General features: G+C 42.3%; 2 protein-coding genes across 3 annotated transcripts in view; one reads left to right on the forward strand and one right to left on the reverse strand.

The window, feature by feature from the left end:
- Positions 1-2951, reverse strand: part of VKORC1L1 (vitamin K epoxide reductase complex subunit 1 like 1) — a 177148-nt gene extending 174197 nt beyond the window's left edge. For both annotated transcript variants that reach the window (XR_010067606.1, XM_063298565.1), the window contains exon 1: positions 2710-2951. Coding sequence is in view for 1 of the 2 variants with exons in the window: in XM_063298565.1 (XP_063154635.1) it covers positions 2710-2903 (194 nt within the window). In the remaining variant the exon portion in view is untranslated. The remainder of the gene's footprint in view (positions 1-2709) is intronic.
- Positions 2952-10507: 7556 nt separating this feature from the next.
- Positions 10508-14710, forward strand: NUPR2 (nuclear protein 2, transcriptional regulator). The gene is made up of 2 exons (XM_063298602.1): positions 10508-10853; positions 12382-14710. Exons 1-2 carry the CDS (start codon positions 10524-10526, stop codon positions 12403-12405), a joined length of 354 nt encoding a protein of 117 aa, XP_063154672.1. The 5' UTR covers positions 10508-10523; the 3' UTR covers positions 12406-14710.
- Positions 14711-18695: the final 3985 nt, after the last annotated feature.

An 18695-nucleotide genomic window follows, 5' to 3' on the forward strand; every position in this document is an offset into this window, starting at 1 on the left:
TACTTGCAAAATAATACCATTCCATCTGAACAACAGCAAGACAACTTCCTGAAAAAGGATAACGATAGGCACTAACAATGGGCACAACGATAGGCACTAACAAGTCAGTGCTGTGATATGCAAGAAATAAACATTTTGATCCAAACTTTTAATAGAGAACTTTGGAAAATATCTGCAGAACAAAACTGACTGAGGAGAACCAATTTCATTGCTGAGAGTAAACCTAACAACATTAGCAAATGATATCTAACAGTGTTGGACAGTCTCAAGCATATGATAAGATGGAGTGGCTGTGGATTGATGGCACCTTGCCTTCTGGGAAATTGTCATCTTTAGTTCTGGATGAGGTCACACTGCCCCAGACAGACTCAGTGCGTAATCTGGGGGTTCTCCTGGACTCACGACTCCTGCTCAAAGAGCAGGTGGCAGTCGTGGCCTGGAGGGCCTTTGCGCAACTTTGGGTTGTGCACCAGTTACGCCCATTCCTGGAACAGGAAGCCCTCCGAACAGTCACTCACACCTGGTCATCTCCCATATAGACTACTGCAATGCGCTGTACATGGGGCTACCCTTGAAGAGTATCCGGAAGCTTCAGCTGGTCCAGAATGCAGCCACGCGGGCCATTTTTGGTGCCCCTAGGTCGGCACATATAACACCTTTGCTGCGCAAGCTGCACTGGGTGCCAGTTTGCTTCTGGGTCCAATTCAAGGTGTTGGTTATCACCTTTAAAGCCCTACATGGCATGGGGCCAGGTTACCTGAGGGACCGTCTCATCCCCATTACATCGGCCCGGCCTACCCGATCATCCAGAGAGGGGATGTTATGGACCCCGTCCGTAAGAGAATTTCATCTGGCGGGGTCCAGGAAACGGGCCTTCTCTGTAGTGGCCCCCGCCCTCTGGAACATCTTGCCCCCGGAGGTGAGGCAGGCCCCTTCACTCCTGACCTTCTGGAAGGCTCTGAAGACTTGGTTCTGCCGTCTCACCTGGGGCGGGAAAGTGGGTAACCATTCTTGGGGGTGGCTCGCACCCTAGAGGCCCTCCCACCAGCTTGGAATTTTACACCCTCTTGGATTTTACATTTATTTATTGCATTTTCATAATAATTGTAATGGGTCCAGTTTTATGAGATTTTAACATTTCTGATTGGAGTATGATTTTATTGTAAACCACCCAGAGTCCCTCTTTTGGGGGAGATGGGCGGTAATTAAATTTGAATAATGAATAAATAAAATATGTTCAACTTGAGCTTCTTTCAACACTTGAGGTCAAGACACAAAATATTTATTGTTAAGTGATAAACATTTCTGGTGCAGGAGCATCTATCTATCCATAATAAAACAGATGCTTTGATATATTCTGCACAAATGCACTTCATTTGACAAGCACCTTCTTTACTATTCACAACACATGCTTGGCTCCACAAGAAACCACTACTCAGCATTTGGCCCCAAATGTTTCCACACCAAAACTCAAGTGAAATTCTGGTTGTAAGCCATAGCATACACTCAGACTTTAGACACCTACATGCACTGCGGAATTCAGTCTTCCTGACTTTTCTAAATGTTTCCCTTCCCTAATTTTTACAAACCACCCACTCAGTCCATTCAGGGAGGCTTGGTAGACGTCACCAGATGAAAGCTTATCATAATGCTCTTGATTCTTGAAGCCTACACAGTATAGAGCCAAATAAAAATAGTTCAGGTTCACACCCACATTAGTGAATGCAGCCTCACCCCATTCTTTCCATTCTTGCTTCAGTCCATTATTCATTCACAACCGCATGCTCTCCTTCAAGCGCATCCAGGCACTAAGCATACTTACGAAATCAGTTTATCAACCTAGCAGCCTATCCTGGAAACGATGTTCAACAGGGTAGGAATAACGGAAAAGTCCTAATTCAACATTCTGAGCTTTCTTGGTGCATTGCCATTTAATTCAGTTATAAAGTCCTGATGTGAAGCACCCTAAAGAGTCACTCTCTCAAGATATGAAAAGGAAATGAATGGCAATTATAACAAGATTCACAGATCTGTCACCATCAAATGGGTTTGATAGATAATGGACTTGTTCTGTCAAAACCATTGTCTTTTTGTATACATTAATATTATTAATATTAATATATTAATATATTAATAACATTAATCTAGTTGGTAGGTCACACTCTGTTTCTTGCTGCAATTTACACAGTACTGCAATATGTTTGTCTTGCAGTGCTAGACCTTTTGACCTCATTACTTTGTAATGTTTCACTTTTCTTTCCTTTCTTGTTAACTGAAAACAGTGTCCAGCCTTCTGATAAAGTAAACTATGATCCACAAAAATAATCTCTGCTCTTTGCATCCCTTTAGCTCAGTGATTACCAGCTCTGTAAGACAGGCCAACGTTATTTACAAGACAGACTTCAGGGAGAGTAATTAATATTGGGAATGACTTACTTCTGCGATTCTTGTATTACTAAATGAGTTTTCAATCGCGGGGTGATTTTAGTCAAAGCCTCAGGGCTGAGGAAACACAACCGAAAAAACTTGAGGGAGTAAAAACATCTGAATCAAGATCATATTGGAGAAAGGATGGGTAACCTAAACTCTATATACACTCAGCCGCTCTCTCAACTTTCGCACGACCACGGCTAGCCAATAGAGCAAACCCAAGACGGATCCTGGCGGCCTCCGCCTCAACCCCCACCCGTATTCTCTCGCTTGCTTGACCTGGAGGCGATGGCAGAGGAGCACCGGACACGCTCGCTGAGGTCGCAGAGCGCCCGGTATTGGAGGTCGCGACCCTTCTCACGCTCCAGGTGGCAGGCGTAGAGCGAAAGCACAATTCCCGCCAGGCACACGACGTAGCGGGCCACCCGCTCCCAGCGCGGCACCGAGACTCGCAGCAGGACGGGCGCCGCCATCTTAGCCCAGCCCTCGCTTAGGCGGACCCGGCAGGAGACTCCTCGCCCCCGTGCGCGCTCAGGGCACGCCACACCACGCCGAAACGCGGAGCGCGCGCACCACTCGATCATTGGCTCGCCGCCGTGACGAAAGCCACACCCACTTTCCCCTGGCGTCGGCCACTTGCCGGGCCATGGCTGTTTCTCCTCCTCTTTTCTCTGTTCTGAGCAAAACGTGGCGCTTTCAGTCGCCCTAGAGGCGGAACCAGCTAACCAATCAATCCGCGAGCGCGGGAGGCAACCCCGCCCACCTGTCCCTTAAGAATTAACAGCATCGCGAGATTTTTTCGCGGCGCGTTTTGAAACAACGGAGGAGTTGGGTGTAGCCCGCTCGCTTTCAGAAAACTGCGCCTTTGGAGTTCAGTTTTGTTTCTTGCTGTCATAATCTGTGATTTATGATGTTGAAATTTTTCAAAGATTTGGTGATCAAATCTCTAGAGTAGCTTGCAACACATAATAGCTCAGCTGCTTAACTATGGCTTATTGAATAAACTGGCTGAATTCATCCATCAAATGCATTGCAGTAGAGCCGAACTCTTAAGGTGAGCGCTGGAGAGCTCAAACACCCTCTCCCAGAAGTGCTCTGGCAGTGCCCATCCTAGCTCTGCTTCCGACCTTGGGTGCGACTTCATAGTTACTGCTGCCACCACCTTCAAGAGAGACAGGTAGTCCTTGCTTAATGACCACAATTGGGACCAGAATTTTGATTGCTAAGCAAAGTGGTCATTAAGAAAATCTGACCTGATTTTTTTTTTGCAGTGGTCAGTAAGCGAATTACTGATAGTTTCCTATTGATTTTGCTTGCCAGAAGCCAGCCGGGAAGGTCAAAAATTGTGACTACGCAACGCTGCAACCATCATAAATGCAAACTGGTTGCCAAGTACCCAAATCATGATCATGTGACTGTGGGGGAATGCTACAACAGTAGTAAGTGTGAGGACTGCTTGCAAGTCAGTTTTTCTAACACCATCATAAGTCTGAACTGTCACTAAATGAATGGTTGTTGACTACCTGTATGTCTTTAGTGCCCTCCCTCTAACAGTTGTGTAGGAGAGAGGGGCCTCCCACCATCTGTGTGTCTTACTGACAAGTAAAAGGAGGGAAAATGATAAAAGGAAAATACGTTATATAGTATGGCTTCATGGTCCAGAAGCCCTGAGGCATGGCACTAACAAAATTATCCCCTCCAGAGCAGGGAGATAAGCCATACTCACAAGTGATAAATAGATTCAAATTTTTTAGAAAAAAGGAAAACAGAGTATAGATTTTCCTTTTTAACTTTGGTCACATGTATAACATTCACTCCAAAGGTTAAGGCACTAGGCTAGAAACCAGGAGACTGAGCTCTAGTCCCGCCTTAGGCCTGAAAGCCTGCTGGGTGACCTTGGGCCAGTCCCTCTCTCTCAGCCCAAGAGCCAATCAGGCGTGGCATGAGAGTTCTAGTCCCGCCTTAGGCCTGAAAGCCTGCTGGGTGACCTTGAGCCAGTCCCTCTCTCTCAGCCCAAGAGCCAATCAGGCGTGGTATGAGAGTTCTAGTCCCGCCTTAGGCCTGAAAGCCTGCTGGGTGACCTTGAGCCAGTCCCTCTCTCAGCCCAACTCACCTCTCATGGTTGTTACTGTGGGGAGAATAGGAGGAGGAAGGCATATTAAGTATGTTCCCTGTCTTGAGTTATTTATAAAAATAATAAAGGCAGGATAAATAGTCTAAAGAAATTAATACAGTAGCTTGCTCCTTTTCTCTCAGAGTTCTCTTGCAGTATTTTCAAAGATAAAAACCTATCCTGTCTTGCAGAAAGGGAGAGATTTTGATAACTCTTTTATGTAACCTGAGTATGCAACTGTCCCTCATGCAGATGTGAACTCCATGCCTGAGATGAGTGAATGTGAATTGAAAGTAGGACATATCTAGGCATCAGTGAAGGTGAGGTGGGGGCTTGCCTTTGTGTTTACTACAAAGGGTAAGCAGACAGCTGGCCAAGTTTGTGGATGATACCGGACTATTTGGGTTGGCAAAAATCATAAATGATTGTGAAAAGTTCACAAGGATCTCTTTAAATTGAGTCAACCAAATGGCAAATGCAGTTCAATTTAAGTAAGCATAAAATAATAACCTTTGGGGCAAACCCTCTAACTTGATGAGGCCTTAGTTGTCTATAACTAACCAGGAAAAAGATACATATGTATTCATCAAGCTATTCTTCAGGGCAAGTAACATTATACAGAAGGCAAAGAGCAGTGAAAGTTGTAAGCAAATGAAATTAAAAGAAAAGGAAATCTTACCACAGTAGATCTGATTTACAGCACTATTATATGCTATTTCTCTCCAAACCTTTCCATCCTTGCAAACCATCCTTGCTTCCATCATGTTCATATACAGATTCACACACAGCTTTTGTACTTTACATATATAATGTCACTTTTAAGGATCTCATCAGCTCTATCCAATCACAACTTTCTGTCCATTCAGTTCATATATTTGTTTTGCATTTAATTCCTTTTTCTTTCTCTGGGCTCATCTACATAGCTATGAATAGGAGAAAAGTATTCCCATATAAAACCTGCCGCTGCCCTACAGCCTACCTTTCATGACAACCTAGCAACAACGCTGATAGTGTTGCTGCCTTTGCAAAATATAATATAAATTTAATAACAAATAAATAAATTAAATCGATGTATGTGGTTTCCCGGCCATCCTTTCCTCTCCTACCCAGTGTTAACTACTGATGGGAAAACTAACCACCAACCACTGCCCTGAAGGGGGGGGGGTCTGCTTTTAAGCTGCGTGTAGGTATTATTACTTTTATGTTATCAAGGTGAGAAGGCAGACCATCAGAAGAGTGGATCACATCTCTTTTTACATGGGCTGATAATCCTGGAAGATTTCTTTAGAAACTTCTAGCCATGGAATATCAAATGAACCTTACCCAGTCTAACTTCCTGCATTTAAATTCAGAATTCTACTCAAAAGCTCCAACATTCATTCATCATCCAGCCCAATATGTTTCCCAGGTAATGGGGAAGGGGAGGTTTCATTTAGTTTTCCCACTGAGATTCCAATCCAAAGTACTCAGTGGGACACACTTTCATATCAAAATACACAGTGGGTCAGCAACTAAAGGCACTCCAACCACCCCTTTTCTTCCATACCTCAAGACTTTGGGATCTCTAGAGTCTAAGGCTGCTTATTTGCAGGCTGGAATAGCTAAGGAATGCAGGATCTTGTATTTGTTAGCTGCTACGCTCCATTCTCTTGACCCGGTGGCTATAGAGTGTTTACTTTGGTAGAAATTTATGCTTCTCTAGATTATAGAGCAAAGAGGTCCTGAGGGTTGACCTTCTAACCAAATTAGGTTCTTTATCAGATGGGACTGTGCACTGACTAAATCCATGCAGAAGAAACACTTGGTTTAAATTTGCTGCTTGCCTCAGAAACAGATACCTCCTACTTGGGAGCAAACCCAAAATATCTACATCCACGATTCTCCCAAATAGTTACCACTGTCCTCAAAATTTGGCCATGCAGCAATAGATTGCAAGCTCTTCCTCACATCCACAGCAATCTCTCTCATATAACACATCAATGTATGCATACATACTGTATATACAGTTCTTTATCTAGGAGGGGGAAGTCAGGTGGGATGGGTATGCAGAAAGGTAGTAAGCCACTGCAGCTCCCTGAAATGCTGGATCTCTTTTTGGGACATCCACTAAGCCAGGAAGAACAAGTAATCCACCCCAGCTTAGTACATTTGGTAAGCATGACCAGCAGGCTAGTCAATTTCAGCCAGAATTGCTTTGGAGGGCTAGTTTTCAAGTGGCCACAACTCTTGGCTATCCTGCTGTGCTGAGCCTCTGCAGGCTTCACAGAGGACAGAAAAAGGGGGAGTACTAAGAGAATGGGGGTACCCCCATGATACACGCAACCCATTTGTGTACTTATGGGAATATTAATCTCATGGAAGATTCATGATATACCCATGACTGAACCACAACAGAAAATAAGAAATGGGCTGCACTAGTAAGGTGTCTAGTTCCTCCAGTAAAACTAGCCATAGAGGCATAGTGCCCACTGGCTGGAGAGGAGGGGGGACTTCTGCACTGGCCAACTGGAGCCCAGTAGATCTCTGACCTCCAAACAGAACAACTCCATGCATAGGAGAATGTCTGCAAGGGAGGGCTTTTGTCATACAATTTTCATGCTGGAACACCTTTGACTGACTTCAGTGTGCCTCAGCAGCAGGCTTCCTACAAGTTGGAGGCTTCACTGTGATGCCATGTCCTTGGCAAATGATAAGTTGGACATCATCGGACCACAATAAACAGGCATGTGTTCATCAATCTACTTCACAAGATCAGGCCATCTTCAGTTCCACAAACACATACTGTAGGTCCATTTCTCTTTATTTAATTTCATTCATTCATGCTCTATGCCATATACACCTCTTGCATTCTAAGCTGTATTCTGCCATACATAATGGCCATCATTAGATGGGCTCACAGATACTGCTGCCCAATATGGCTTTGATCAACAAGGCTGTCACATACAGCTTTTTAGTAAGATAAACAACATTTAAATAAGAAGGATCATTGACAAAAGGAAGGAGTGGCAACTCAAAATAAGTAAAGAAAAGGTTAAGTAGCACTTAATGACCATTAATAAGTTTAAGTCAAGACCAAATCAGTTGCATCTTATAGTCTTGAAGGAACTTGCAGATGTCACCTCACAGCTTCTTTCTCCGATCATTGAGAAAACATAGTACCAGAAGATTAGAGAAGAACAAATGTTCTTATCTTTAAACAAAACTAGAAAAGAGGAACCAGGTAACTACAGACCTGTCAGTTTGACACTGATGCTGGGCAAAAATATTGGAACAAATTATTAAGCAGTTTGTGAGCATATTGAAAAGAATGCATTGTTTGGCATAAGCCAACATGGGTTTATCAAGAATCAATCACACCAAACCTCCCTGATATTCTTGTTTGATAAAGTGACCATTTTAGCTGACAATGGACATAGCATACCTTGATTTCAGCAAACTATTTTACAAAATCTGTGAAAGTCTAGTAGAGAAGATGGCATAATGTAGGCCATCTTACATAGAACCGTTATGTCTAATGAGTGTACACTAGTGGGTTTTTATGAACCTGGAGGGAAGTGTTTTGGAATACTGCATGGCTCCATTCTTGGCCTGGTGCTGTTCAAGGTATTTATGACAATGGGAGAAACAGCAAACATCTTGGAGGACAGTATCAAGATTCAGGAGGTTCTTGATAAGCTGGAACACTGGGCAAAAAAAGCAAGCTGAACTTCAACAGAACAAATGCAAAGCCCTACATCTGAGTGGAGAAAATAAAAAATGGTATAGGATGTGGGTTCAGGAGAGGACCATGTTAGGCAGCAATACACAAAAAAAAGATCTGAATGTCTTGTGGATCATAAGCTGAATATGAGCTAGCAGTGTAATGTAGCTACAAAGATGCGAATACAGTCCTAGGCTGCATCAGCAAACATTCAAGAGAAGTCATTAGTCCTTTCTATTCTGCAGCAGTCAGATTGCACCTACAATATTGCATCCAGTTTAGGGCACTGAGTTTTAGAAAGGCATTGATGAATTAAATCATTGCCAGAGGAGGGGAACCAAGATAATAAGGGGCCTAGAAGGAAAAGAAATCTTGAGAAACAGTTGAAGGTGTTGAAAATGTTTAGCCTGGAGAAAAGAAGACTACTGTACTGACATGATAACTGCTTATAATCAGCATGATAGCTGAAGGGACTCTATGTAGAAGATGGGGCAGACTTGTTCTGAGACAAGAAACAGTCGGTTTAAACAATAAGGAAGTAGATTTTGGTTGGTCATCAGAAAAAAATCAACAATGGTACACACTGCCTTGGGAGGTATTTGCTAGAGGTTTTCAAACAGCAGTTGGATGGCCATCTGTTAGGAATACTGTAGTAGAAGATTCCTTCAGTGACTGCAATGTTGGGCTAAATGTTAAGGTCTCTTGATTATTTCAAGGTCCAATCTTTACATTCTGTAATTTGATGAAAGAAAAATTGTTGGATATGTGGTTGAATCCAAGCCACAGATAGCATTCTCTGCTAACAGTAATGGGACTATGCCAGTCAGTTTTGACACATTTTGGAAGTGGAACCTGTCAGCCTCCCTAGCAAAACCTTGAGAGAAATTTCCAGACACTCAGCATGGTGCAGGTTAGCAGCTAGGTTTGAACTCAGCTAGAGGTTCTCAGATATATGACACCGCACAACTAGATAAGAATCTTTACTGCATTCTAGAATGAAGCCATATAAAGCAGTTGATTGCCCTCTTTCAAATTCTCTCCTGTGCTCCTGCCAGTATAAAATCATGCATGCCATGGGGAAAGCGGACAGGGAGTTTTGCTCCCTCTCTTCAGACACTAGAGGCAAGAATTACCCAATAAAGCTGACTGGAAAAGTATTTAACACAGCACATAATTATCCTGTGGAATTCATGGTTAATTGGTGATGGCATGGTGATGACCACTAATTTGGACAACTTTAAAGGTGATCAGACAAATTCACAGAGGACCAGTCTCTCAAGCGTTTAAGACTCAATGTTATTTCTGGGTCAGGGGTAGCATACCTCCAAATATTAGTTGCAGGGGAGCAGTGGCAGAAAGGGTATCTCTCTTCTCCTGCAGAGACATGTGGCTAGCGGCTGCGACATACAAAGTGCTGGTCTAGGAAAGGCCTTGATGGGATCCAGCGAGGCTGTTCTTATGGTCTTATTTCATGTGAAGTCTCACTTCTGCTCAAAGAAACAGAGATTCTAGTGGGATCCACTGCAGTCTGTTATTCTTTTTTAACTGTATAATTGTTCTATGTGCTTTATGCAGGGGATGCTATCTTGTCAGCTGATGATGAAACATATGGAGATAAAATTTGTGACATTACTAGCACTTGAACACGGCCTTTTTTGTGCCAAGCAAAGATGATTCTGCTGATAATGACCAGGGCACTTACTAAAAAAAATTCACCAAAGCCTTCTCTGAATGGTTTTGTTCTGTTTTTGTGTTCCTTTCGCCCTATCTTGGTCTGTAAATTTACTGGTATGGGGGGGTTTGCATATTTTATATTTTGTAAACAATTCCAAAATAATGTTGCATATAAAGCAGAATGGCCATGGCTATTTTTGTTTTTTGTTCATGGAGCAGCACAGACTTTTTTTCAATATTTACCTGAAAGCTTTCGATTTTCAAATTTAAAAGTGCATTCCTTTCTAATTTGTAATTAATGACTCCCCATATAGAATGAACATCCGAACTGTAACGATAGTTAAAACATTGACTGAAATTAACAGCACCGATCATAACCATTGTCATCTTCTTTACACTGTAGGTGATAGGTATGCAGACCTTCCAGTTTGTAATCTCAGACCTGCGTTACCACGGCAACCCCGAGCGCGTGAGGAGATAAAGGGCGTGGCCGTCAAGTTCCGCCTCTGTGACGCAGGCGGGGAGGACCCGCCTCGGCAGCAGCCAATGGCACGACAGAAGCGGGAGAGAGAACATTTCGGGGCGGAAGGCGAGGCTGGCACTGCCATGCGGCGAGGGCGGAGCCGCTCGAAGGCCGCGTTGGTAGCGGCGCCCTCTTCTGGGTCAGAGGACTCTGAGTGGGAGGAGGAGCGCGTGGAGCGGCTGCGGGAGCGGGCGTGGCGCGCTGGCCCGCGGGGCCCCGGCTCTGGCGGGAAGGGCCGCAGCCGCCGCTCCAGGGAACAGCGCACCAATTGGCGCGTGCCGGCCGGCCACGAACGGAAGATCACCGCCAAGATCCGCGCTAGCTTGGCTAAACGTCGCCGCCAGCAGCGCCCGGGGAGCGGGCCTAGATCTGCCCCACTGCAGCCCAGGAAAAGCGCAGGAGCCGCCGCTAAGGTGCGGGGCTTTGCTGGCGGGGTCAAACAAGCATCGTCCCGCCCTCCGAGCCTTTCCCGACCTGGATGCCCTTCAGATGAGATAAGCTACAGCGCCCATCCTCCCCAGGTTGCACGGCTGATCGTCAGTCAGGATGGAAATAAGGCTGCCCCCCTCCCTGGGCCTTTGTATGGTTTGCTCTCCCCTCCCATCTCCAGGCAATAAGGGGGCTTCGACTGTATTTGTAATAATAGACCTGTTGCCCGAGTTCTTGTTGTTCTCCTCTTCCCCAGTATCATACTTCTGATCTCTCTGGAACAATACCTTCCTGAAAATACGTTTTTTGCTTTAGTTAAGCTTTCTACTTTTCCTTTAAGTTGAGTGGCAATACATTTCCCCTCAATCTTAAAGGATTTTCCGTGTAGACCTGGGTTTCTCAACCTGGGCCACTTTAAGATGTGTGGACTGCAACTCCCAGAATTCCCCAGCCAGTGATATGTCAATAAAGATTCTCAGTCATCCAGGGGGAATTGTCTGTAGGTTGAGTCACGGCAACTGGATTTCTTTCTTTTTGGTAGAAATGTTTCGCTGTTTGTCCAAGCAGCTTCTTCAGTTTTCTTCAGTCTTCAGTCACTTCAGACTGAAGAAGCTGCTTGGACAAGTAGTGAAACGTTTCTACCAAAAAGAAAGCAATCTAGTTGCTGTGACTCAACCTACAGACAATTCCCCCTGGATGACTGAGAATCTTTATTGACATATTGCTGGCTGGGGAATTCTGGGAGTTGCAGTCCACACATCTTAAAGTGGCCCAGGTTGAGAAATCTTGATGTAGAGTGTTCTTCCTTCTCCAGGTGGGGTCCAGTCTGTCCTAGCTCTCTTGCAGGCAGCTTCCTGGTGAAATTAGGAAGCTGTAATAAGAAAGTCCTTAGAGAAATAAATACATGTGTCCTTCAGTATTTTACAGAATACATTAGTACTGTTAAGCTTTTCCTAGTACAGTTCTGGAGATGTCTTCATTGCGCATCTCATTGTGAGACCATCCAGTTAAAAGAAGATAGTCTAAAACTTCCCTTGAAGATTACAGTACTGGTGCAATCAGGGTTCAGGAGTCCTTCATACAATAACACATTTTTAATCGGAAGAGCTCCCTTCCTTGGTTGTTCAAGACTAGAATGCTTTCCCAAGTAAATACATAGGGATCCTGCCTAATAATGAATCAGTCTGATTCCCATGTTTTCACATCTAGAAGTAAAATGCCCTCTGCAGACATGACCTCTGGCTCTACAAGCCAAGAAAAAGTTGCCTTCCCCTGCTGTAGTCTTCCCATCCCTGCTGCTTTTGGTTCTATAGATACAGCCTAGTAACAATTTAACTGCACAAAGAATAATTCCATTCTGCCTTGAATGGGTACCCTCAGTGGCTCCACAAACACCTTTTAAGTGTCTTTCACCAAAGCAATGGACTTTGCTTCCACAGCTCTATTGCTGCCAAAGCTGGGCAAGGTAGTTAGTTGGGCTGCAGATTCAAGGCACCTTTTGGTTTTTTTCAGGTTCCAGAAATGGTCAGCTGCTGAGCATCTTTTCTCACGATCTCTGACTGCAGCTGCTCTGTAGTTGAAGAAGCTCTTTTCAGGGTATGCTGCTGTGTTCCAGAGTCTCCTTCCACTTCAGTTCCCTCTTGTATCACTTGGAAGCCATTTCTTCTCAATAACACCAATTCTGGGCACTTCTGTTCCACTCTTTGCATTATTGTATATTTTTTTTCATTTTTGTTATCTGTTGCTATTGTTACAAAACTTTGAAAAATAGTTTATTCACAATATCACAGTCCAAATTAATATTGGAAGATTACTTAAGACTGAAAAGGAATTGCAATTTAGGAATAATCCATCTGTTTTGCCTACAGAAGATCCCAGATTTAATCCTTTCTTTTTCTAGTTAAATTTATTTTTCATATTTCTGCACCACCCATCTCACAAGCAACTCTGGGCAGTTTCATGTCAAAGGGCAGGGCAAAGAGTAATAATGAATGGAAAAGTTTGGCCGTTAAGTTATCAGTGATTCCAATACCCATTGGCACCAGCAAGCATAGCCAGTGGCCTGGCATAATGAGGGTAGTGATCCAACAACATCTAGAGCAATGGTGGGCAAACTTGTTGGCCCAGGCCATATTTACAATTTTTGGAGGGCTGGGAAATGCAAAGTGTGAGTCTGTATCACGTGTGAGCAAGATCATGGGGTGGGAGTAGAGGTTGGAATATTAGAGCTTTCTGATAGTCTGTTCAAGGGCTTACACTAAAATAGGCACATCAATTTGCATGTGTTCCCCATCTCAAAATGGTGGAAGCCTGTGTTGCCAGTTTTCGGGAGTTCCAGAAGCCATGAAAAGGGATTCAAGCATCTCTATCCCTTGATCACCAGTCCGTATATTGATTAAGGGTTCACAAAAGGTACAGTTTAAGCTGCTGGTGTTGACTGATTTGAGTACAAGTATTAGTTGATTATTTGGAAAATTTGAGTACAAGTACACCATGTGCTTGTTATACCTGACTCAAGTGGCTAGCCAGGGTTCACTGGTATCTTCCCTGATTACAGTAGCCACAACATGGTTGAAAGTTTTTTCTGGTAATTCTAGCACCAGTCTCAAATCAGCTATCAGTTCATCTTGAATCTAAATTATCCAAATTTTTAAAAAGTACTAAAAGTAATTCTTTTATGAGACTCTGTGAAACTGATTTAAGTGTAAATTACATGTGGAATGTTACTGTTATTTAGATAGGATTCTAATTATGGCTTTAAATGTTATGGGCCATTCAGGATATTGAGGTTTTTTAATTTAATTGTGGTATTAAATTGGATTGGAGTGTGTTATTGTATTTATTTCTTAATAAAGACAGTATTAATCATCCCTAGTTATAGGTGCCTGAAACATAAAAATACTACTACTACTACTGAGGGCTACATTTCACTAAACCAAGTCTTAGATTTCCCATCTTTGGTTTAGAGAATCACATTATTAAGAAAGGTTTGTGGACTAGGAGAAAACTGGAGCTCAGTGGTAAATGCATGCTTTTAATATAGAAGGTAGCAGATCAAATGTTTGGGATACTGACTTCTCAGCAGAGTTCTAGTAAATCCTTTTCTTATCATGAACCAAACATCTATTCTACCTATCTTTAAAACTGGTTGTTGTGGGAAAAAGTAGGAGGTATACTTAGAAAAACAAGAGTCAATCTGGAGTCGGACAGTATCTAAGCCAAATAAATAAGAATGGCCAGTCACTGCAGCAGCCTACTTTTTTTTTCCAAAGTGCACTGTATACCCAGAAAAAAAGGGTATAAATGTGCAGCTGCTTGGATCCATGCTTCAGAGAGGGCATAGGCCTCAAAGTTGTATTCTGTTGCCAAGTCCTTAATTCAGATATGTATGTTCCTGGGACCATGCAACTTTGGGCAAGCCCAGGAAAAGATGCATCAATAAGGAGGCCCTGACAGGTCCAGTGGGCATGCCCATGCACCCTGTGAAGCACCTCTGGATCTGAATAGCTGCACATTTCTACTTACGGGAACATCATCACTTTACCTTGTGATAAATGGTCATATCTCCTGTGGCAGCCATTTTGGGTTAAGACCTAAAACGTACTCTCAAAATTCCAAATGTGACAAATTGTTGGGACGAAGTTATTTCTTCAGCTTTTATTTCTGGTGGAAAACCCAATACTTTCTCAATTAAATTTAGAATTCTCAGATGGATGCAGTTTGGACCAACTGTTTCTAATTTGTCAGTAAGATGTACAACTTCATGTTGTCATTTGTATTTACCTCATGGCCACAAGCTCGTTTTGTGGAATATTAAATATTAAAATATTAATGCTGGCATTAGTATCTATCCTAATTTTTCTACAATAAAGGCAAAAGTCCAATATTTATTTCATGAAGGCTGATGTAAAGACTGTAGTTTCTCATGCCTTTCCTTACTTCACTTATCATCCAATTGTCCAACTGCGTTCTCAGTCAGTGTCTAGTATCTGATATATTTAATTATTTTATTATGTTGCTACCAGTATGCTTTACAAAAAATTTTTTGGCATCTTATTTATTTATTTATTTATTTATTTATTTTCTGCTCCGCCTTTATTATTTTTATAAATTACTCAAGGCAGTGAACATACCTAATACTTCTTCTTCCTCCTATGTTCCCCACAACAACAACCTTGTGAGGTAAGTTGGGCTGAGAGTGAGTGACTAGCCCAAGATCAGTCCATTATCTTCCATTATCTCGTTACAATTCTATCCAAGCGTCATGTCTTACTCTTCTCTTCATTCGGTCAAGGCTTTCATTTTCTGAAAGAAGCTGTCTTTCATAGCTTCCTTGCCATTGTTAGTCATGCCATTGACTCTTGGACATGGTGTATTTCTTGACCTGACCATTATATCAGAGCTTTGCTATTGTGGCTTTGAATAATCCCTAAGCAATATGGAAATATTTGACCCTTTTGACTGTCACCTTCAAGTTTCCCTTCCTATAGTCAATTTTGCTGAGTTGAAATTCCTTGGCATTTTCCAATTTATATGTAAATGGAATTTTCAGTCTTTACTGATAGGTCGTCTGACGTGTTTCTCTTTGTTTCTGCTGTCTGGCAAACTCTGTTATGCCAGGTGGTAGGCAATGGATTGGATCTTCAGTTGCCTATGTGTTTTTATAAAGGGGAAGGGAATCATCTTTTCTTTCTGAATGCTAGGTGCTAACCCTAACACCTACAGCGTTTATCATTGCCTAATGCACTTGTTCTGCAGCCCCCTTGAGAGTCTCTTAACTGAAAACTTCAATACCGTGTCATATTGGTTACCATAGGGTAGTTTCCTTGCTTTCTATCTCTGCTTGTCAATGTCAAGGAAGACGCTGCAAATACTTAAGTCAGGAGTCAGCAATGGTGGTATCTGTGGGCATCACAACACTGATAATACTCTCATAACATAAGTAATACCCTCAAAACCTCACAACTAAATGGTTTTTTAAAAAAAAAAATTGAAATCTTGTGATTTATTTAATTTTTTATCCCGCCTTTATTATTTCTGTATTTTTCTGTAGATTTCTGTATTTTCACTTGAGATTCTCCAAACATTTGGATAACATAACAAATATCTTGTGAGTTTGCAGCAATCTGCCCATAAATTTAATATATTCAATATTGAAATGAAATTAAAGTGTTTATATTTTTGGTGTCTGTGCCACAATCTGATGCCACTTGCAGCCTGCAAAAATTATAAATCCCCTGCTTAAAGCTATCATCTCTTCAGATGCTTAACTTTCCTGTTCACCCAGGAAACTGAGTGAAAATAATTATCAGCAGCTCAATTTCAAGTGCTCAGTTAAAAAAAAGGTTAAGACCACAATTTTGAATGGGAAATATAAATTTGTAAATGCAGAGTTACCCCATAGTCATTCCCATACACACTATTTACAAAATGGAATTTAGACTAAGTTTAAAATGACTTCCCAATAGTAAAAAAAAATCCAAATTAATGTTAAATATTAAGAAGACAAAGGTTATGTCAACCTGCATGCTTAGCAACCTCCATTTCATGCCAAATAAGTGATGGTGGTAGATTAGTTTTCTTGGGCTCAAGAACAGATAAAGAAGGGCAATATGCTGGAGATGTAGAGATTAATCCTAGGGATAAAGGGACTTAGGCAACTTAGAAAAGGTCATGAAGGATAAAGATATTTCAGTGACACTGAAGACCAGAATAATTAAAACTAGTCTTTCAAGTAGCAATGTGTGGCTGTGAGAGGTAGACATCTTAGTGCCTACATCTTAGTGGAGGACAGTGTTCCTCAACCTTAGCAACTTTAAGATGTGTGGACATCAACTCCCATGGCTGGCTGGGGAATTCTGGGAGTTGAAGTCCACACATCTTAAAGTTGCCAAGGTTGAGAAACACTGGTGTAGGGAGAAGGAAGACAAATGTCTCCAGTTATGTAGTAGATAGTTGAGGTTTGCTGAGAGGAACACATACTGCAAGAAAGACCAAGCAATCCTGGCCCAAATAAAGGCTGATAACTCCTAAGGTGATGATCAGCAAGCAGAATGCCACATATTAAGTGGACAGTGATCTAGAACAACAGTTCTCAAACATTTTGGTCTCAGGACCCCTTTACATTCTTTAATATGATTGTGGACCCCGAAGAGCTTTGGTTTATGTGGGTTATACCTATCTATATTTACTGTATTAGAAATTAAAATGGAGATATTTTAAAATAGTTATTCGACTTCATGGACCTCCTGAAAGGGTCTCTGAGACCCCCAGGTGTCCCCAGACCATATTTTGAGAGCCACTGGTCTAGAAAAGAATTAGCTATGCTTGGTACACCTGAGTGAACAAGGGAAGGATAAGGTACTTGGATGGATGAGATCAAAAAGGTCCGTGAAACCTTGGAAGAGCTACAAGGTATTATTAACGATAAGCATTTATTCATAGGCAGCAAAACTCAAACCACCCCACTGGTGTTGCCTTAAAAACTCAGGCATCCCAAGTGGCACGGAGCTGAAGATCTATTCCCTGAATTTGGGGGAGAAAACAATTTTACCTTTGCAAAGGTGGCCCCTTCCCCTATCCAAAAATACGAATCACAAAGTAATTCAGGCAAAGCAAAAGGCATTTATTAAAGGGGTCACGTCTTTTTACAGGGTACAGAAACAAATGATTCGGTATACGCGATACGTCAGAAAATAAAAGACATTGTTACATGTGACAGTTGAACAATAGAAAACATTGATTACAGATAACATTCCACAAGTGGCTGATTTATGGGTTATGTCGCTCCCTTTCCCAGCCAAGTTTGTATCTTTCTTAAAAACTTGCAAGTGTATTCTGTTGGCAGAGTGCTAGAAAGCATTTGGCCCAGGAGAGATCAGAAAAGTCACACACCAGGCATTTCTATAAAAATAAATTTATTTACAGAAAGCACAAAAACATATTTATAGGCTTTTTGCTGAGAGATCTCTCTCAGCTGCATACTCTCTGCAAGCCTAAAGAGAAGGGACTGAGTAACAAGCTAACTGCCCTTGCTTCAGGCTATGTGACTATTAACACCTGAAAAGAGGACAGTTAAATTCAACCTCTTCACCAGGCCAAAATGATTAGTTACCATAGTAACCTTAATCTGCAGCAGAAAATATACCAACATATTCAAGGACTTTCAGAACACACACACTATTGTTCAGTTGCTGAAAAGGCTAGTTTTTGCATATAAAAGAAAGAAATGGTTTTGGGTAAAAGGAAAACATGGTTTCCTGAACTTCAAAAGAAGGCTAAAATGCTAGTATCACCTTTGTTAAAAAGCTAATAATGAGGTCTAAATTTCTGGCACCTGATTTTTTCAAAGATATGGTATTTGGAGAAGTCTTTCAGTGAAATACTGTTTGTGTGAATATATTTAGGAAGCCCAACGAAGTTCAGTAGGATGTCCACAAGAGACTACACGACCGCCTTCTTTGCTCAGGACTGCTTAAACGAATAATCCACCGGAGGAATAAAGTGCTGTTTAGAGAGAAACAACTGCCTGTAGGGGGCGGGGAGAAAAGGCGGGCTGGTGCTCCCAAGGACTGCACAGTACAGTATTCATTCCAGTGAATCTCTCCAATGCTGCGCGAGCAGGGAGAGGGAAAAGGACACTTGCAGCCTTCTCTCTGCTGACGCTCTCCAAATGTGCTAAATTTCAACTCTCGCAGCTCCCAGATATCACTGAAGGCTGGAGCATCTGAAGAGCACCGATCAAGAAAAGGCTTTTGAGCGCTAAAGAAACTGGGACTGTAGGACTCGGCCCGTCTTCAAGTCACGGGGCCTAAACGGTCAGACTT

This window comes from Candoia aspera, chromosome 1, assembly GCF_035149785.1.
Source record: "Candoia aspera isolate rCanAsp1 chromosome 1, rCanAsp1.hap2, whole genome shotgun sequence".
NCBI lineage: Eukaryota > Metazoa > Chordata > Lepidosauria > Squamata > Boidae > Candoia > Candoia aspera.

What these genes read in the sequence shown, in the direction of transcription:
- NUPR2 (XM_063298602.1), top strand. Translation starts at nt 10,524, where the DNA reads ATGCGGCGAGGGCGGAGCCGCTCGAAGGCCGCGTTGGTAGCGGCGCCC. An exon ending in GCGCAGGAGCCGCCGCTAAG is followed by an intron (nt 10,854 to 12,381) that starts GTGCGGGGCTTT and finishes GGTTTTTTTCAG; the next exon opens with GTTCCAGAAATGGTCAGCTG.